Here is a 21,446-nt window from a genome sequence, read left to right as displayed (position 1 = left end):
CAAGCATTCTCTCCATCCGCGCCGTACCAATACGATGTGTGATATTGTTGTTGATGTCCCCACTAGCCTAGATAAGAGACTCAAATTACTTGAAATTCTCTTTCTTGGGGATAGGTTGTGTGTCAAGCCTCACTTCTACGTTTAACTCATGCATCACTATATAAATTCGCACTCCAAATATTCTATATTGATCCTGCTCAACTTGAACCTCTTAGATTTCAGAGTTTGGTCTCCACACTTTCAACCTAATATTACATATCTCATCAATCAGTATTATGACATCCGCAAATTACATACACTAAGGCACCTCATCTTGAATATATATCACTTCAATTAATCCATCAATAAGACAAATTAAAACGGGTTAAAAACTTATTCATGATACAACCCCATTTCAATATTAAATTTTATAACAAAAATATATTCAATTTGATTTTAGTAGTTAAATACAAATAAGACTTAATTTATCTAATTTTTTATCATTATTTTTATAAAGTAGATTGACGGTTTCCGATAGTGGAATGATGAAAGGGAAAAATAAGAGGTAAAATTATTTGTGGCCAAGTGAAATTTGTAGTATCTACCCACAGAAACGTGGCAATGGTCATTGAAAATATCTGATATTAGTAGGGTCGTTTGAGAAGGCTTTAACACCACGATTTTGAAGAAAATGATTCTATGGAAAATCAAATTTGTGGACCAAAATGGAGACAACTCATCCACTAACCAATGATGACCCGTCTTTAGATTTACATCCCTCAAATAATCTTTACCCAATTTCCACGGCCAAGAATCAAGACTCAGTTTTTACAAAAACCCCTTCATTCACATCTGTCCATTAGTTTTAGGCGGGGTGTTAAAGATATTTTTTCTTCAAGAAAACCAAAAGGGGTTGCAGTTTTTGACAAATATTGGATTTGGTGGTGTAAAATGGGTGAAGCAGTGATGGCAGGTGAAGGACATGGTGAATGTTTGCCAAAAATGGTGCTTAGGGTTTTATTGGTTGAAGCTGATGATTGCACTCGTCAGATTATTGCTGCTCTGCTTCGTAAATGTGGTTATAGAGGTTGGTCATATGCGGTTTCAACACTATTGCTCCTTTAATGTTCATTTGTTTCCATTATTCTTGATAATTCAGCAACAAAACTTTGTGCAACTTAAAAAGGGGTTCTTCTTTTGAACACACGCAAGTGATCTGTTAGTTGTTGAGTTCTTCTTTTGAAATAGTCCAAAAGAACAGATTTTTGAGCAAAAACTTCTTGAAAATAGTTAATATAAACTTTCTCTTTGTTTTTAATATACTCATTTTTGTTTTTTATTTATTATTATTTTGGTATGAAGATGTCTTCAAAAAAGTTTAAACAAAAGCCACCTTTAGTCTTGAGCGACTGCACTCATTACATTAAGGTTCTGGGGTTGATAACTTGATACTAAGCTCCCGTTTAGCTATAGATTTTGAAGTTTGAAACTTGAAAAAATGAGTTTATGAAGTTGTGCTTTGACATGCATTTTGAAGTTTTGTGATGGAAGCTTGTTTTTGGTTACTTGAAAATATTTGAAGATTAGATTTTCAAAATCTACTTCCAAGATTCTTTGTGTTAGCTCCAAGTCATGTTAAGGATGGTGTTTGAGTGCTATATAGTGTCCCTTATACATAGAGGTATTCAAAATATTTACTACATAAATCACCAAAAATACATAAAATTGGTAAGTCTCAGATTGAGCTTACTACCTTAACATTTGGGTTGGATTATCTGATCTTCTACCTAAGACTTGGACAGTGATTGTAGTGTGTTTGGATATCAAGCAGATTTGAAATAGAAATGTTTCTTTATTTGTAAGGAAAATATATTTTTGTGTCCTTTTTTCCCCTTGTTTTGGGAATGGATACCTAGGATTTTGTTTAGACTTTTAGCCTGCCCGTGTCTTCTATAGTTTGTCGTCTGTAGAACCATTTTCAGCATGAGCCTTTCAGTTACTGAGAATACAATCCTTTCTTTTACTTGTCCTCTTATCTTCAGGTTATAGCATGGAGGATATAATATCACGCTCATCCTGCACCTGGAGATTTCTAGTGGTATTATAACTCCATGTATTCCTCCTAGACTATGATTCTGCATTCGCTGATGCCCCCCACCCTGCACCACCCCTTAAAAGAATATGGACGGATGTAATGTATCTGTTAAATTCCATCCTGCCATGAATTTCATTGACTGATATCATGGTGGGGCTCAAGAGTATTACTTAACCTTCATATTTGATTGTTGACTAATGAAGACTTAATCTACCACATTTTACCAACCCAACATCCAGCCCTTTCTTTGTGCGCTTTGTAATTGGTTGCCTGAGAGGCATGTATTAACTTTATGTTTCAGCACACTGGCAATTCTTGTGGCATGAGTGTGTACATAGCATCTTGTAAATTTTTTACACTTAGTTTTTTGGTACCAAAGAAATAATAAGTTGTTTTTTGTTTTTTGGTACCAAAGAAATAATAAGTTGTTTGACAAAACAGTTGCTGCTGTTCCTGATGGTTTGAAGGCATGGGAGACACTTAAGGAAAGGCCTCATAACATAGACCTTGTATTGACTGAGGTTGAGCTGCCATCAATATCCGGATATGCACTGCTTACTTTAATTGTGGAGCATGACTTGTGCAAAAACATACCTGTTATAAGTATGTTTTCTTGATCTCAGCACTTATTTTAATGTAATATTCACAGGGATCGTAATGCTTAATATGCCTATTTATTATGCAGTGATGTCCTCCAAAGATTCCATTAGCACAGTCTTGAAATGCATGGTTAAAGGAGCTTCCGACTTTCTCATTAAGCCTTTAAGGAAAAATGAGCTGAGGAACTTGTGGCAGCATGTTTGGAGAAGAAAAACGGTATGTAAAGAAAAGAAAACATTTGTAAATGGTTATCAAATTTAACCAATTGAATTAACACAAATTATTTTGTTTCTCTTGAATGATCAGCAAAGTGCTAGGAGCCATCCTCGGAATGAAGTTGTTGAAAACCAGAAAATTGTAGCAGCTTCTGAGAATGACACAGCAAGTAACTATTCTAGCGATAATCTGGCTTTTGTTCATCGAGGAAATGGCAAAGGTTGCCAGTCACAAGTAAGTGATATCTTCTGTGTTAACCTCATTTGACTGAGATGTATGAGCTCCATCATTTTGCACTTCATAGATTTTGATGTAACATGATTGATTATCTATATGTAATTTTATATGCCAACTTTAAGCTATTTTTTGTTAAAGGTCATCTTTTTTCAAGAAAATAAATTGACTAAGTGAGATAAAATTCTGATCTTCTTTTGCACTCCATGCCATCAAGTGCCTTCAGTTTTTCTGCGGATTGTTGATTTATGTCATTTAAGTTTGACAAGTAATATACTTTCCAAAATTTATGATAATGATGCATTATGAAACCAGTATTTTTAGATTAGACTGGTTTCATCGGGTTTACATAGAGATGACATATTTTGCCAACTGCTGTGCATAACTCTTGTCCCATGCCTTTCTTGTTAGCTGATAGTGTGTGTATGCCAAATATGCAGGGCGTTACAGATACTAGACATAAAGATGATTCAAATATGTGCAACGATGGAAGACATGAAGAATGTGTTGAAAGATCATTTATGCCAGAAAGTAAACCACTAGGTATGGCGAGCTATCCTTCTTCTATCAAATTTTGGAGTTATATGTCTAAGATTTGAACTGACAAACTATCATATGTAGAAAACATGACAAACTCTGGAATGGGAACTTCTTCCGGCACTACACCTGACAGCTCAGTTGCTATTGGTTCAGAAGATGCCACTCTTTGTGCTGAACCAAGGGTTACGGCTGATGAAGTGCAGCATGGATGTTTTAGTGCAAATACGTGTACTACTGATGAAGTTGATTGCCAGTTGAATGAACTCTATTCTGCTCCTAATACTGCTGAAGCTATTGACTTGATGGGGAATTTTGAAAATTACTTGGCTCACAGTGACGGCCATTCTCATGACAGTAGAGAAAAATCAAATCTCGCTTCCAGGCTGGATCTTTCTTTGAGAACCTTTAATCCCAGTTGCTTAAACGATGAAGCGTCGTGGGAGCAGAACATGATAAGTCATTCAAAAGCATCCGCCTTTTCTAAGTGAGTTTTGCATTTCTGTTCTTTGGCATTCTATTGTTGAATTGTCCTCTTTGCTTAGCGGATTCCTCAAATATGAAGGAACAGTTCTCCATCGGGAAGAGTGCCCCAAAATTGTATCATTGTCTCTGTAGGATAGTAGTATTTGTTCTCTTTAAACACAAAAAAGTGTAAATAGAGTGAGTAGCCACATTTCAACTACTGCATACTGCTGTTGCAGCAAGTTGAGATTTGTGACAATTCTTTATCAGGGGATGCAGCCTGTTTTACTGGGTTCACTTTTAACCCAGTATTTTGACATAAGAGTGTAAATAAACATTTGAAAAATTACTAAAATTTCAACAATTATTAATTTATGAAACCATAAATTCAGTAGTGCAATGAATTCAATTGTAAAAATTTAAAGGTTGAACCAATTAAGTTTAAATTCTTTATTCTCTTCATGAATTAGTCACACTACATAGCTTATGGTAGTAGCAATTTCTCTATGACAGTTGTGATGCAATACTTGTGGCAGGGCCGTTCATGCATATTATACAGTAGGGAGAAAACTAGTAGAAGACATCCATTTAGGAAGCTATATGGTAGGCGTTGTTCCTTTCTGTTGCTCATCCCTGACTCTATTCGTGGCTATTTCAGAAATCAACATCTAGAAAGTATCAAATTTATGAAGAATGTGCAGTATATTCAAATTTGAAGGCCTTTATGTGTGTGTTTTTGTTTCTAGCTCTAATTAATGACCAAACCACTGCCCAGGAAAATTTGAAGATTTGGATGGGTATCTCTTAAGGAGTTTACTAACTACTCAACCATAGTGAATGCATGTAATGCTTGTATATCGTGATAGGTTATTAATTTTATCGATAGCATGAAGGAAGAAATTATTGTACAAAACTAACACAAGGGACAACCAGATATATGCTGTAAAAGTGTAGTAATTTTTTGTCCAGGAAATATTTTGAGGCTGAATATTATTATCTTGTTGTGATATATGGTAAGAACCTCTATTAAATTCTTATATTTAAGATATACTAAACCAAGTCAAAGTATAACTGTTTGTATTCACGTTAAACCTAGCTACTCATCTTTCTTTATTAGCACTTTTAAGTTGAAACCCCAAAAGATCAAGATTGGAAAATTCACCTTTACTGTTTTGAGTGTAATGAAAGGTGACTTAGAGTGTGTAATGATGCCTTCTACTTACAACGTCACAGTTTTAATGAAATTATCTTACCTTGTCACGAAAAAAGAAGACTCAGGATGCCCTTATTTGCTAGTTTAGTTATTTATTGCTTTCAGGCTGATAATCTTTTTTTGAAATATTACCAAGGCTTCTCATATCCTTGATGGTCTCCCTCCCTCTAGTTACAAGTCCAATCGAATGTGTTTCTCTGCACGTCTTCTCTGTGAAAAGACGTGAGTATATTATACCTATATATGAACACTAGTACAGCAGTACCTTGCAGTGTGAACAATTGAGATTATATAGTAATTTATCTGCCTAAACTATCTTACGAAATACCTTAACTGCTTAAATTAGTTTCCAGATGCTATCTGAAAATTGACTAAACCTTCTTTTATGTCAGATATGAAAATAAGATGACGGTGCAACCTCTTTTCTCTGGATTGAGTAGCAATTCAGCTCCATTGAAGGAAGGCTCTAGTGCCTCTACTTGGCAGCATGATGCTTCATTGACTGAGAGTCAGGAAAACGAAACAGCTCTGGTTATGCGCCAACCGGGAAATTGTAAAGTTTCACTATCGGGCAACCAAGTAAGCTTCATTCCAGTTGACAAGGTAAGGTTTGGAAGTATGGCTGCCAGTGACATTCACATAAATGCTTCAGTGTACAATACACAATCAGGTTCTCAACAAGTACACAGCCCTCAATCACAGTCTACACTTCCAACAAGTTCTTTGACTTATTCAACTTCCGAAGGTCAAAATATGGAGCATTACAAACAACCATTTGATGATACTACAGTTCACTCTGAGGATAATGCGGAAGAAGAAGATAACAGAAATTTAGTAACAGTTGAAAAGGCAAGATATGATACTGCAATTTGTGAATCTAGTGATTTGGGAAGTGGCGTGAAAAATAAGCTCAGTAGCTCTCATTGTGGAAGTATTTCTGATGAAGCTGTAGAAAGTTCCTTTCCAGTTGCAAGTCCAGAGAGAGCTCCTGTTTCTGAGAGTGTGAATTACAATGATAAGACAAGATCAGAGAATCACAGCACCAGCCAAAGGGAAGCAGCGCTCATGAAGTTTCGGTTAAAACGGAAGGATAGGTGCTATGAGAAAAAGGTATATATAACCTTAGTGCTAGTGCCATTATCTTATTCTTCAATTCTATTACTACTACTGTTTCTTTTACTTTGGTCATCTTTACTTTTTTCCTGCCAATACTTTTCTGCCTTTATTATTTTCTTCAAACCGTTTTCTGGACCTGAGGTCTATTGCAAACAGTCTCTCTACCCCACAAAGGTAGAAGTAAGGTCTAGGTACCCCACACTCCCCAGTCCTCACTTATGAGACCACATTGGGTATGTTGTTGTTGTCGTTGCTAGTGCCATTACTCAACTTAGATATATTGCATCAATTTTAAATGAGTACAGCATTAACTACTCTCTATATTCTAGGTAGTTTAGTGGAAACGAATGCCATTACTATTGGTTTTTGACCTTTCATATGCTTGAATGATCAAATAGTAGACATAACTACAAAACTATTCAGAAGTAGCCAACATTTAGTTAAGTATCTTCTTTTTGTCCTTCATTATACTGATATCATTTTTGCACAGGTTCGATACGAAAGCAGGAAAAGACTTGCAGAGCAGCGACCACGAGTGAAAGGACAGTTTGTTCGTCAGCCACAAAACGGAACTCAGCCCAAGGACAAAGACGAAATGCCAATAGTCCATCAATGAGAAAAAATAGTTTTTACTTTTTAGGCAAATTAATGTAGCATAGCCATTAAGATAGATATACAGGTTTGTAGTTTTTGTGTGTTGTGTTATGTGTGTATGTCTTGTAAGCCTGAGAATTAGGGGATTGATGATAGTTGCAACCCAAGATGTTTCAATTTTTATTTAGTTATTGGTTTATTATGTACTTAGCTTAGTAGGTGAAATTTGTCTTGCATTTGAGAGAGTTTGAAACGTTTAATGGTGAACTTTGCAAGTATTTGTAGTTTGGGCAAGCAACTTGAGAATTCATTTGATTTGTCTATTATGTATATATATAGTTGCACAAGAATATTTAAAGGAAAATTCTTCATGTTTTTAATACAATATTTACCATTTCAAATATACATAAAAAAAAAATCTCTACTGAGCTCTGTCGGAAACTACCTCTCTATTTCACAAAGGTAGGAGAAAGATTTGGAAACACTCCATTCTCTTAAAATTTTACATATGAAATTAAATTAAGTATATGTTATTATTGTTATTGTTCCAATAAAGGCATAATCCATGAACAAAAATTCATATTTGGTTGTAGCTAGCAAGTTAATACATTAACTTTGAGTATGCACATTTAGACAAATGAACTTGTCTCTGTTGTATCATTGAACACTTTAACTTAAAAAATGATCCTCAACTAAATTGAAATGTCTAGATATACCAGCAAACTATCAAATTGGTCCACGGCAACTCCAAAACCAAATGTCATGAAACTAAGTAGCAAAAATGGTGACAAATGTATAGAAATTCCATTTTCTAGGTGTCATCACATCATAAGACTCCACCGTTACACATGCCACAAAATTACATATTAGTCGGCAGCTACTAGCCAAGAATCTTCTTCCTAAGCTAAAGTAACAAAAAACAAAAGAATTTGCATTGAAAACAACTAGCAAAGAGAGAACCTAATTCCCTTCTTTTTTTTCTTTCATAGATTCTATCTTTTTATTCCACCTTTTCTCACCACTATCACTCAATTAACAATTCAAACACTTTGTTAAATCTACTTGTTGGTTTTAATTACACTTGATCATTTTATTGTTCATGTAAGCCTCTCTTATAGTTTTCTTTCTTTTCTTGTGGTTACATTAATGAGGTCTTTTTCTTTTTCTTTTCATGTATCTAACTTTATATAACAGGTCAACATCGACTTAAAAAAGCACAAATGACTTAATGTTTGGAGCAAAAGAAAAGAAAATTAAGACAAGTATACAAGATTAGCTAGAAGAAATTTTGAGGTGAGTTTTTTTTTTTATAAAATCTTCTTCTACTAGTTACTAGTTAGTGCTTATATTAATTGGGAAAATTTACTTTCTTTTTCGATATGTAAAACTTATATACAGGTCAACATCGACTTAAGAAGCATCAAGCAAGTTCTAAGTGGAACTAATTAATTTGTAGAGAAAATTAATTAAGACAAAATGAGTGATTATGACCAACAAAAGATTCAAAATGAAAGTGTTGGTTATCCTCAAAAACCTTCTCCTTTACCATCCTCTATTAATGATCCAAGAAAATATCCATCATCACCTACAAGAAGTCCAGCCAAAACTTTGTGCACTTTCTTGTTAATTTTAGTCATCTTGGCTGGCCTTGTTGTGCTCATATTATGGCTAGTTTATAGACCCCACAAGCCAAATTTTAGTCTAGTTGGTGCTGCCATATATGATTTAAATGTAACATCCCCTCCTTATATGTCAACCACCATGCAATTCACAGTGTTGGCAAGAAATCCAAATAGGAGAGTTAGATTGGATTATGGCCAATTTTCAGCTATTGTTTACTACAAGGGTCAAGCAATTACACCTCCAGTGGTGCTTCCACCTTTATTTCAGGTAAAATTCACATACTCCATCCATTCTTGATACAAAATTTACGAAAGTAAATAAAACTTTACTTTCTCTGTCTCAATTCATATAGCACCGTTCGAATTTCAAGAGCCAAATAGATTAATTTTGGCTCTTAATTCACATATTTGAAAAACTACTTGTAAAAAGTAGTACAATTGTTTGAATCTCGAAATTCAAGAAGTATCACGAAGAGGGAATACAACTTTTAACCGGTATAATTATTGTATATTTGCATATAATCATTGTGTATATATATACCGTGAATAAATCCCCAGCCAAGGCTCGCACAGAACCATGAGTTAATTTTGGACGTATTTAATTTCAGAAAACAAAAAGCACAGTGATATTATCGCCGTTGATAAGAGGTGCATCGGTACCTGTGTCGGTGGAAGTAGCAAATGGATTACTGATAGATGAAGTTTATGGAGTTGTGGGATTGAGACTAGTTCTTATGGGGAAAATGAGATATAAAGCTGGAATTGTAAAGACTAAACACTATCAAGTTTATGTCAAATGTGACATGTTGGTTGGGTACAAAAAGGGATTTATGGGTCAAGTTCCTTTGCTTGGTTCTCCAGATTGTCAACTTGATTTATGAAGTTTTTTTTTTTGAGAATAAAAGAGACTTAAGTGTGTACTATGAACTTGGAGATTTGTTTCTTCTTATATCTAAAGTTACAATGTTGTAATCATAGTTGTATGTTCTCATTCCAGCCACCCTTTAATTTGTAAGCAAAATTTCAATTAGTGCCTCTTCTTCTTCTTTTTACAAATTAAAGTGAGCTTTTCTTTAAGTCTACTTCTTTTTTAAAAGTTTATTATGCTTGAAATGTTTAGGGAACACTTGTGAATTCATTATTTTGATTCATGAATTTAGTTATTTTTATAAGTAAAATTGTAACAATTAGTAGGTGTAAATTTATAATTTTAAAAATATAATAGGTTCAATATTAAAATCTTAAAGATTGAATTCAAATTCAAATTCTTACTTTAAAAGATAGATGTTGTTGCCTCGTGGCTCTTCTATTTATAACAGAAAATAGATGGCAAATTTCACTCTCCTTTCTTTCATCTTGCTCGCCAAAATGATTTGGGGTAGTACTTTAGCATCTTCAATAGTCAACAGTTCTTTGGGTCTTAACACCTTTCTCGTATCACCTCCTATGGTGAAGAAGATTAGTGAAGTAGCCTTTCTTACTGGACAACCGTTAGGTCACAACCGCCCTAGGAAAGTAATTATCATTAAGAGGGAGAACTTTGATATCTAACTACGACAGCTATGGGGCACGAAGGGTTTAAGAATAAGAACAAGTGACGGAGAAGTCGTTTACTGATTAGCTGCTTGAACGTGGAAAGATGTCGGCATATCTGCTCTTAGGTGAGATACATATCAGATACATCTGAATCACTTCAGACACATATAGATACATGTGTCTAGTGTGTTCTAATGTGATTCTCATGTATATGGGATACATACGAATTTCGCTCGCCTTCCTCCTCAATCTCGCTCGGCTCTCCTTATTTTTGTGTATTTGGTAGCAAAAATACATGTTTCTAAGTGTAAGATACGTAAGAAACTTTTAATTAGTAGTAATATACCTAATATTTTAAAAGTATAGATAATTATAGTATATATAGTAGTGAAGTATGACTAATTATGTAGTTTTTTCAATACTATATATGTGTAGATATACTTATCATACATATAAATACAATGTATTTTATTATTATTATGCTTGTGAATACAATATATTGCTACAAAAATATTATATACATGCGAATACACTTGTTATGTACACGAACATAGTGTAGTTCACTATTATTAATTTATTATGCACATGAATTAGGTCATATTCTATTACATAGATATTGTATAGACACTAATACACATTCACTATTATTAAGCGTACAAACTATGTTTCGTAATTAAGCAAAATCTCATTTTTTTTTAAAAAGATATCTAAATAGAAATAATATCAAACAAGTACATTTAAGAAAACCCAAATGTCCAATGAAATAGCACCATAAATTCCCTATCCAAAGCAGATGATGATAGGGTTCATCCCACAAAGGCATAAATGGGTGGTTCTTAATACTTTTGAGAGCTCCAAGAAATCTTACATTTCACTATTGACAATAAATATTTTTCAAAATATCCCAAATTTTAATTTTTCAGAAAAAATATACGTAATATTTTCTTCTTAAAATTAAAAAATTAGCCATTTATTTGGTACTCATCAGGAAAAGAAATCTTGTTTACTATTATTTTTTTTCGGGAGTTTTTGATTTTCAATTAAGTGAGAAGCAAATGGCCTCTACAACTTCCCCTTCACTTTCTCTCTCTTCTTCATCGACCCTCGTCGACGGCAAGACAACTCGTCAGTCCGCTGCCGTGGCATCGTCGCAATGTGTGACACTACCCACCCTTCCACCGCCGCCGGCCGTTCAAAGCCGTGCTGCCAGAACCACTGCTTACTGTAAGTAACATTATAACACGAGATTTTTTTTAATTCAAATTGTAAAAGGTTATGTTGAACCATTTCTTCTTAAAGTTGAAATGATGGAGAAAATTGTAAAACGAACATTGATTTGCAAATAATATTCACTGGCCAAGGCATGACATAGATAGTAGACAGTCAATTATCTTAAAACTAGTTAATCTGATAGACCAGGAAGAGAGTGCTAGTTCAATTACCTGCTATGCAATAGAGTAGACGGAGGATCTTCCAATCCTATAATAACGAAGTAGCTTCTCTGTTGTATGGGCTGCTCCATTGAAAACATAGTTTAAAATGTTTTGTTTATGTTGTATTATAGGACAATTTATAACAAAAGTTAGTTTGAAATTGTAAAAGTCGTAAAGAAACAGACTGGATCAAGCATTCAGAAAGAATGTATAAATTAGATTGGAGGAAGTAACTTGTAGTTTATACTAAAAAGTTAATAGTGTCTTTTGCTAGTGAATGTTGGCTACTCCACTCACTCATTGCCTTAAGGTTTTACGTTGGATGTTCAAATTCTTTCATACCTTTGTAATTTCCTTGATGTTGATGTGCTGTGATGCAGGTAGAAAGATTGCAAGGAATGTGGCCGCAATGGCTACATCAACTGGAGAAGTTGCCACAGCAGAGGCCACAGGAGAAACGGCAACCACTGAGCTACCATCAGAGCTTGTCCAAAAAATTCAAGAAGTTGTAAGGACATAATACGTACTACTAGCTTTTTCAGCTTTACTTGTTTCTTGATTTTCTCCCCCTTGAATATTGATACCTATCTGATTTCTTCTTTTAGTGGGACAAAGTTGATGATAAGTACGCAGTCAGTTCATTGGGTGTTGCTGCATTTATTCTGCTTTGGAGCTCCACTGGAGTGATCTCGGTACTGCTACTAATTGCTAACTTAGCACTTTTTTTAGTTCCATTTTAGTTCAGGTGTTGCAAACTATAACAAACTTGACAAAGGGACTTGCTTAATTGTGGCAGGCAATTGACAGGCTTCCTTTGATTCCTGGTGTTCTTGAGCTTGTAGGAATTGGTTACACCGGTGTAAGTTGAAATATTTTCACTCTTAGCCACTACTCTGTATGTTGTAACCTGAATGCTCTATAACCAATAATTACACTGATAGGGTAAAAAATAAACGTTACACTTAAGTTAAATCCTTTCTTTGAACCATATTGCATAGGCATTAGCATCAGATTTCATCAATGCTTCTTTGGTTAAGCTTTGAACTATATAATCGATCACCATGTTATCTTGAACTCATTTACACGTTTTTGGGGGATCTTCCCTTCCTTTGCAGTGGTTTGCCTACAAGAACTTGATCTTCAAACCCGACAGGTAATTTCCGTTTCTTTGTATATGAACTAGTGGAAGCTAAGTTTATTAATCATTCCTTTGTGTTCATCCTACCTTACCTCTCTTCTTATTACCTTTTGCTGCTAACAGAGAAGCTTTGATAGTAAAGATCAAGGAATTGTACAAGGATATTCTTGGGAGCAGCTAAACGGAAACAGAGTCCCGATGCTGCTGCAGAGACATGATCAAAATAGATTTCAGTTGAGCAATCTTGCAGCTTTGCTCTTCAAAATGTAAACTCTGCTTCGTTCTTTTGCTATCTTTTTATTCTAACAGAATAAAATCCAACTGAACTATGTCTATATTATGTGCTTATCTGTATATTGTCTTTTCATTTCCTCACCTTCAATATGTTTTCATTAGCAGTTGGAAGTTAATGTATATCAATGCTTTCAAGTAAATCCATATCTTTGGTAATTCAATGGCTTAAAAGAACTTGGACAATAAAACACGTTACTATGGTTATTTAGTCAATAGCAGTGTTATCAAAGGCGCGCTTTAAGCGCGCTTAAGCCCTGAAGCAAGGCTCAAAAACATGTTGAGCGCTTCGCCTCGCTTTATGTGCGCTTCAGTGTCGTCATCAAGGTTCTAAGACAAACTTTTCCTTGCCAATGGGCCTCTTATGAAGAATTGACACTAAACAATTGATATTTCACTTTATAATAAAAAAAAATTGATTTCATTGGTCATATATTTGTCATTCATGTTTATAATTATTAGTCTTGAACTAAACTTATATATTTGTATTTTTTTTCTCCCTTTGCGCCTTTTTTCATTAAAGCCCACGCTTTATTTGCGCTTTGCGCTTCATGCCCCCATGGACCTTAGAGCTTTTTTGCGCTTTTCGCCTTCAATAACACTGGTCAATAGCTATACATTCAAATTGTTATGAGGCAATGCCTCATCCTAGCAGGGAGATTGTTGACTACGGGCTCGGCTGAACCCAGTAACTTTGGCTCAAACTCTATGTTTGTTTCTAAAGTTAATTGAATCTGTACAAATTACTCCCAGTAACTTAAAAAGATTAGAATCTAGAACCCAACAACAACAATATATCAGTGTAATCCCACAAATGTGGTTTGGGTAGGGTAGGGTAGGGTAGAGTGTACCTAGACCTTACTCGTATCTCGTAGAGAGAGCGGTGGTTTCCTAAAGCATCTCAAAGCAGTTTGAAAAAGGAAATATGAAAATGAAAGTAGTAACAATAATGAAATAATGTGACATGGACAACAGTAAATAGCATACATGAAAAAAAAAGAGTAGTAACAACAACGAAATAATGTGATACTGAACCACAAGAAACACAGGTGGTAACAACAATCGAAGAACAAGAACCTACGAGAATAGTGTTAATACTATTGGTAAGAAAGTAGGAGATACGACCACCTAGCCTATCCCACAGGGAAGAAAGAGAATGCTCAACTACCAACTAACTTTCTATTCTAATCTGCGACCTCCAAACCCTCTTATCTAAGGTCATGTCCTCAGTAATCTCAAGATGCGTCATGTCCTTTCTAATCACCTCCCCCAATATTTCTTCGGTCAACCTCTACCTCTCTAAACACCCACCATTGTCAACCTCTCACACCTCCTCACTATGACATATATACTTCTCTTCATAAGCCAAAACCATCTCAACATTGCTTCCCTCATCTTGTCCACCGCCACCAAGGAAGCCACTCTCACTGTTTCTCGGATATCTTGATTCCTAATCTTATTTTCTATTATGCCCACACATCCACCTCAGAATCTAGAACCCATATACATAATCATAAATCTTCTATCAATTTGTTTACCAAACAGAAAAACAAACTTGTAAATCCAAATCATGTTTCTGCATGTTCTCTCCTGAATTGGCAGCAAAACAGTACTAGCTAAATGCAAAATTCTGCAGCAACCATGTAATCCTGTTTCCATATTGTTCTTGAGCCAAAACACAATTGCATTGTGAACGCATAAGTTTATTGGAATTAGTTGGAGTGTCTGCCACAAAACTATGAACAAGAAACACCATTAACTCGTAGATATATTCATTTAGCTTCTCCTTCCCCAGGAGTGTGGAGAACAAATTATGTCTTTAAAGCGTTTACTAACTTATGTCTTTCATATACCCCTCATGTGCATGTCTTTTTCTTTTTCATTGGCAAAGCAAATTCTTTTTGATAATATTTTGATAATAGTTAGTGGGAGACTCAAACATAGGACCTCTGCTTACTCTAATACCATGTTGAATTTTGCGATCATCTCAGCTAAATGTCTTAATGGTTTGAGATAGCACACTCTTATTTACTGAATTGTGTCTTCAATAAGTCTTTATATGATGGTTGGCAGATATAAGAAAAACTACTAAGTTACCCTTTTAAAAAAAATATAAGAAAAGCGTAAGTTACCCTTTCAAACAAAAATATAAGAAAAACTTTTCTTTGATCATACTTCCTCTGTTCTTGTAATGCTTCTTAACTATAAACCAAACCTTTACTGATTAGACAGCACCGTATGAATTAGTATAATTGACAGGTTCGGATTGGACGCGATCAGTCCAGAAATAACCGTCATAAAAACTTTAATCATACTAGAGTAAGTTGCCATTTTAGTCCCAACTGCCTGTATGTGGATGTGGAGACTTTCTATACCATTACTCCATCCATTTCATTTTAAGTGAAGTACGTGTTTCAGGCACAAAGTTTAAGAAGAAATAATAAGATTTTTAGTATTCGTGGTCTTAAACATATCATGGCATTTCTTTTTCCAAATACAAAAAAAAAGTGTTAAACGAACTAAAAATGAAGGTATCACATCAAATGGAACTGAGGAATATATAAATATTACTTATTAGGAATACTAGGATATCAATGAAATTTGGACAAACGTTACAATGATATCCTCTCAAACTACAGAAACAAACAAGTAGTAATATAAATATTATTAGGAATCAATGTCAAACATTCAAGCTGGGCTAAGTTACAAATTCCAGTCCCAGAGTGCCATAAAAATACATAATCATAAGAGCCAAGTAGGTTGTGGAAATCTACTTGTAAAATTCCATGACCCAAAAATTACAGACACAACATATTAGGTTAACGCCTTTGAATCCAGCTTCACTTGCCAATGCCCGAAACTCCTGTTCAGAACGCTCTTTGCCTCCCGGATTCTGAGCCATCATGATCAAATCACATTGTGAAACTCCAACAACTGTGGTATCAGTATCAGGTTTCACTGGCAGATTGGCCTCCACAACAATCACCTTTCCGTTGTCCGGTAGAGCCTTATGGCAGTTCTTCAGCAATTTGAGGCAGTGACCATCACTCCAGTCATGAAGGATCCACTTTTCATCAATAAACACCAGAATGTCCTTGTTAATCACAGGTTATAGATACCATTGGTGAAGAACAGGGAATGCAAGACTATGCAAGTAGTTAAGTTCTAGCTGACACAAATTGTACGAGACTTCTTTTTTATTTCACAAATTGGTCAACCCAAAGTTTGTGATCCCAAAAGTATTTGGATTTGGGTCCGCTAATTTGTGAAACAAAAAGAAGCCTTACATAACTTGCATTGGTTATGTGAGGTACATGATAAAGTTTCTTGAAGGTGTTTGACTGAACATGAAATCTAAGAAATTAAAGAAAACTTTTGACATGTAAGCCAAATATATGCACGGTACATAAATACTGCCTCTGCTAAAGATTTGGACATTACCTTCATAAAAATAGCATCTCCTTGTGGAACACTTTCAAACATATCCCCCCCAACATGATCCACCCCTGCAATATTTATCATTACAAATTCAGTTCATGTTAGGAGGAATTGACAGAGCTCTACCATTTTAGAAAATCTATCGATTAAATAATCTCGTCATTATTTAAACCTCGTATTATAATCTTTGTATAACTTATTTGCAAACTAAACGACCCATTGGTTTGTAATATAAATCTAACATTGAACCAAAGTATCAAAGAACAATAAAACAAGAATTAGGAATTAAGGTACCAGTATAGGAAGGTGCATGTTGAACAACATGAGGCAAATCAAAATTAGTGCCCTTAATTGTGGGATATTTAGATGTAATCATCTTGAGATTAACTCCGAGACCACCTCCAACATCAACCAAAGTTTTGAGATTCTCAAAACCTTTGTAATTTTCAAGTATTTTTTTCATGACAACAGTTGTGTGGTTGATCATTGCCTTGTTGAAAACATCATTGAACTTTGGGTCCAATTTTGGATATTCAAATGCATGTACACCATGCACCCTGTCAAATGGAACTCCACCTTCAAGTACTGCATCTTTTAGTTCAAACCTGTAATTTAAATTAAATAGATTGAGTCAGAAATACAACAACTATAATTACGCCTCAGTCTCATCTGGAAGCAATTAATTCCCAACCATCTAGACCACTTCACACTTAATTAGAAATCTCCAATTCGAGCTAGGAAATGGAGCCATTCACTCTGTAATAGGCCCTATGCATCATGGATTTGAATTAGTCGGCCTAGTGAGTTTTGGATACTGGATGGTTCGACACAAAAGCTCTAATATATACTGAATTTGTTTGGTTATACTAGGATGGACCACATACAATTGACATGATAAAAATTTGGTTGAAATTTAAGAGTCTTGTGATAAAAAAAGGTAAGATTGCTGCAGTAGAAAGACAAAACCGACCAGCTGTTAATGAATACTTTATCTTGAAGCAAAGCCAACAATGGTCCCATGGATGCACCATCTTCATCACGTACAAAAAATTTCCCCACTTCTGACAGACCATAGCGCCTTTCCGTCACCCCATTTCCCTCCTCAACAACAGAGCAATTGAGTAAAGAATAACTAGCTAGGACATAAAGCATCCGGTCTAGCATGGTAGCGGCATCAGAGTTCTTACAGTTAGGCATGTGAGACACAATTTCTAAAGCAGATAGTTTAGTGGCTTTATCTTTTGCGAGTATCTCAAAAACATCCAACTGAATCGCTGAGTGCAACACGAAGGGAAGCACTGACGATGAGAGTAGTTGCATGGCGTACGTGCAATTACGCTCTTCGTCTTCGGATTGTGTTGGTAACTGGATATTTGCTGTGGATCCCATGGCTGAAAAAACCTTAGAGATGAACAAGAAATATGAGCTAAGAGTTAATGTAATTTTATTTTTTTGGAGTGTTTTGTTAGGCCTCAAGATGATGTATAATGGGGTTAGAGTACCCTTTTATAAGTATCAAACCAAGAATTGTTGTTTTTGTCAAAGATTGGTCATCATTGATTTCTTGGTGGGAATATTGGTTGAATTATTAATGTGTCTGCCATTCATTCGTTTTTTTTCAATTGCGTAGTGGCATTCTATTGGTAGCCATATGCAAAGGCGAAAGTATACCCCACTTAAAAAAACAAAGAGAAATTAATGACACATAAAATTTTGTAGTTAACAATTTTTTTTTATGCTAATCTCATTTAGTTATAAATTAGTGGACGGATTATAAGAAAATTTATCTAGGATCTATTTATGGATGGATAAATTATATAGCTAATTTTTTTTTTCTTTCTAGTAGTGGTTCACCTAAATTCAATAGTTCTTTTATTCAAATGTTGAGTACTCTTTCTGTTTTTATTTTAAAGCTTAAATTGTTATTATATATATATATATATGTGTGTGTTATTCTTTTTGTTACTGATTAAAAAGAAATTTAATCATATAAATGGAGATAGATGAAGTATATATCGCTCCCTCGGTCCCATACTAAACTCCTCCATTACAAAAAACATAAAAACATAAGTGTCCCTTCTCGGGTTTAGCTCTTCCGATGTGAATTTCAGCCTTTAGGGCAAAAAGCTAGACACACAATCACCTTTTGAAAAAAAGGAAAAAGCTTGAAATACACTCCACAATCAGTGACAACTACCAAATACAAACCTCGAAATAAGAAAAACGTGAAAAATTAAGAACTATCCTCAAATATCTTAGCAAAACCCACCTTTGATTTTGAAATGGCCTGTTATCAACTTGATTCACACGTTAGCACTTAAGCTGCAATTTGATGCTTGACACAGATTCTTAGCAGCGGCGGATCTAGTAAGGCCTAAGGGGTGTCACGTGACACGACTTTGTTGATTTTTTTTTGCTAAATATGCATATATAATTAAGATGGATATCTTATTAAAAATATTTGTCTCATATTATTTGATCACTTACTAAATAAAGATAGAATTATTAATTTTTTCTCATTTTACCCCAATAATTAATACTACCTCCGTCCACTTTTAATTGTCATAATTTTCCTTTTTAGAGTCAAACTATAAAAACTTTGACTAACAATTTACGATGTATTTTTTATCATATTGATAATTTAAAAAATGCAATTTATAGTACTTTTCATATAGTTTTTGAATATCTGTTTTTTTTTTGTTTAAAATATCAAATTAATGTAATCTAATTTAACTCGGAAAATTAATCAAATTGACTTTCGAAAAGTGCAACATAACAAATAAAAGTGGACGAAAGGAGTATGACCTTTAAAAATTTAAACAAATTTTGAACATCTAAGAATTTTTTTCATAGAATTGCACTTATTTTTCAGGTTACTAATTAATTTTACATTTTATGAAAGCTAAAACTTTGAAGTAGTTATTTTTGTTTAAGAAATGTATTTTAAACCTTATTCAATTTTAAAAAATTAATTTTGAAAGTGTTAATTACTAGTAATATTATTTTTTACAATAAATTACAGAAATCCCACCTTTTAGTTTACTTATTATCATTATCCCCTATAAGTTTTACAAATCTCCAAAATCCCTCATTTTCGCGCATCAGATTAGTGTATCAGAGCTTATATTATTGTATCTCGCGCATCAGATTAATGTATCAACACTTATATTATTGTATCTCGTGCATCAGATAAATGTATCAGCGCTTATATTATTGTATCTCGCTCATCAAATTAATGTATCAACGCTTATATTATTGTATCCGTTTGAAAATTTTCTGTAATTATAAACTTTTAAGAAATAGATTGTAATTTTACCTTAAAAGTATGTGATTTCTGTAATTTGCCCAATTTTTTATCTCACGTTCTTGACTGAACGAAGTAGTAGTGGGTCGCACCTTTTCCTTCTTCCATTGTGCACTGTTGCTTCCTGTATATGTGAGTTGGTGGTATGTATAGTTATTATCTTTTTTGTTTTTTAACTATTTTTTTGTGTTTACTTTTTGGTAAAAGAATAATATAATTTTTAAAAAAAGTCAGTGAAGCACAAGGTCCACTAAAATAAGTGGAGAGTAGGCCACTTAACATGTGGGAAATTAGTTGGTTTGCTGGCTGCTTTACTGAACAAGACAATCGTCAAGCATTTTCTTCATATTTTCCTCATGTAATATACTATAATATGTTTTCTTCACCAAACCATCATATTAACATACAATTAGTTAATTGACTCAAAGATAATTAAATACATAAAGTTTGTTTTCTCTCTTGACTTTTAATAATAGATATACAAATTCCTATTGTATCCTCTTTAAATTCTATTAATTTACTCGTCATTACTTTATTAAAATTGTGAAAAATAAATTGTGAATACAAACAATGTCATAATCTACCTAAAGTACAATATCGATATTTACAAATTTTATTTCTTTATTATATTTTTTAATATGTTCACGGATAATATGATCACATTATATATGAAGATACATTGAATGTGTGATAGATTTTTTTTTCCTTTGATAAGTTACTGCTGAAATTTGACTACATATTAATTTACTATAATTGGACAAATATTTGTTGCAAGAGATGAATGTATTACTAACCAACCACTTCTATTTAGTGATGACATATGAAGATACATTTCAATTTCATGTGTGTTATTTTTTTACCTTAATAAGTTATTGTTGAAATTTGCAAGAAAGAGTCTTCAACTAGACACTTTTCCTTTTTTTTTAAATAACTAAATTTAAATCTTTGTTTGGTATAACAAAATAAAAAATAAAATAAATATATATATTCTTCTCAACCAAATCATGAAACTTCCTTTATATTATTCTTTTTCAGTCCACTTTTTCTTTGTGATGATTTAAAGTTGTTGCACCTAACATTACTAGATTTGTTTTTCAATCACTTTCTAGATGGAAAGATACCTACGTAAGGTTTTTTTTTTAGCTCCGTAAGTAAGTGATGTTTACCATTTTGAATGATTCTCTCTTGTCACTCTAAATAATCCTATTAATGCTAATCTTTTTTTAATTCTAAACCAAATTCCACAAGAGAAACTTCCTCACGCTACTTATTGTCCCATAACTAACTAGTATCTTGGCTAATGTGCTTCAACAAAATAGTAAAAACACTAAATAAAGAACACATTAATTTTCTGTAAAAATATCCGGCTCACAAAAGATGTAAAAATCACAACATGTACATCTACAACATTTAACCACAACTTTATTTAACCATAATGAGCCTTTCAACCAGAGATTACAAACATATGTAACATAAAAAATTGTGAACTCTAATTCTTAATAACTCACAAGCCTCTTAAGGTATATGTTCTCAAGTCTTTAAGTTATCCCAACTTACCCATTTCATGTCACTTTGTCAATCATCAAAACTTTATATAACCTAACATGACTTTGAAAATTCAACTGCTCCTCCACT

At 33.8% G+C, this 21,446-nt stretch overlaps 4 protein-coding genes across 5 annotated transcripts; 3 read left to right on the top strand and 1 right to left on the bottom strand.

Moving 5' to 3' along the window:
- The first annotated feature begins 677 nt into the window (after positions 1-677).
- On the top strand, positions 678-7,413 carry LOC102603187 (two-component response regulator-like APRR5). The gene is made up of 8 exons (XM_006352566.2): positions 678-1,066; positions 2,516-2,677; positions 2,760-2,890; positions 2,981-3,124; positions 3,565-3,667; positions 3,746-4,148; positions 5,732-6,449; positions 6,946-7,413. The coding sequence occupies exons 1-8, from the start codon at positions 931-933 to the stop codon at positions 7,069-7,071; spliced, it is 1,923 nt and encodes a 640-aa protein (XP_006352628.1). The 5' UTR covers positions 678-930; the 3' UTR covers positions 7,072-7,413.
- Positions 7,414-8,052: 639 nt separating this feature from the next.
- On the top strand, positions 8,053-9,701 carry LOC102602617 (protein YLS9). Of its 2 annotated transcripts, XM_006352564.2 has the most exons (4): positions 8,053-8,150; positions 8,244-8,342; positions 8,448-8,939; positions 9,280-9,680. In XM_006352564.2, exons 3-4 carry the CDS (start codon positions 8,526-8,528, stop codon positions 9,550-9,552), a joined length of 687 nt encoding a protein of 228 aa, XP_006352626.1. In that variant the 5' UTR covers positions 8,053-8,150; positions 8,244-8,342; positions 8,448-8,525; the 3' UTR covers positions 9,553-9,680. The 2 variants fall into 2 exon arrangements, with proteins under 2 accessions (XP_006352626.1, XP_006352627.1); XM_006352565.2 differs by lacking the exon at positions 8,053-8,150 and having other exon boundaries at positions 8,157-8,342; positions 9,280-9,701.
- Positions 9,702-11,035: 1,334 nt separating this feature from the next.
- On the top strand, positions 11,036-13,183 carry LOC102602283 (protein CURVATURE THYLAKOID 1B, chloroplastic). Its single transcript, XM_006352563.2, has 6 exons — positions 11,036-11,431; positions 12,021-12,148; positions 12,246-12,332; positions 12,437-12,499; positions 12,756-12,793; positions 12,902-13,183. The coding sequence occupies exons 1-6, from the start codon at positions 11,263-11,265 to the stop codon at positions 12,957-12,959; spliced, it is 543 nt and encodes a 180-aa protein (XP_006352625.1). The 5' UTR covers positions 11,036-11,262; the 3' UTR covers positions 12,960-13,183.
- Positions 13,184-15,619: 2,436 nt separating this feature from the next.
- Positions 15,620-18,015, bottom strand: LOC102601955 (caffeic acid 3-O-methyltransferase 1-like). The gene is made up of 4 exons (XM_006352562.2): positions 17,478-18,015; positions 16,802-17,112; positions 16,511-16,575; positions 15,620-16,136 (listed from the first exon to the last, which is right to left on the bottom strand). The coding sequence occupies exons 1-4, from the start codon at positions 17,894-17,896 to the stop codon at positions 15,840-15,842; spliced, it is 1,092 nt and encodes a 363-aa protein (XP_006352624.1). The 5' UTR covers positions 17,897-18,015; the 3' UTR covers positions 15,620-15,839.
- Positions 18,016-21,446: the final 3,431 nt, after the last annotated feature.

The sequence above is a fragment of the Solanum tuberosum genome, unplaced genomic scaffold, assembly GCF_000226075.1.
Source record: "Solanum tuberosum cultivar DM 1-3 516 R44 unplaced genomic scaffold, SolTub_3.0 scf00149, whole genome shotgun sequence".
NCBI lineage: Eukaryota > Viridiplantae > Streptophyta > Magnoliopsida > Solanales > Solanaceae > Solanum > Solanum tuberosum.
The sequence above is the reverse complement of the archived record's forward strand: the minus strand, read 5'-3'. Positions and strand labels throughout refer to the sequence as shown.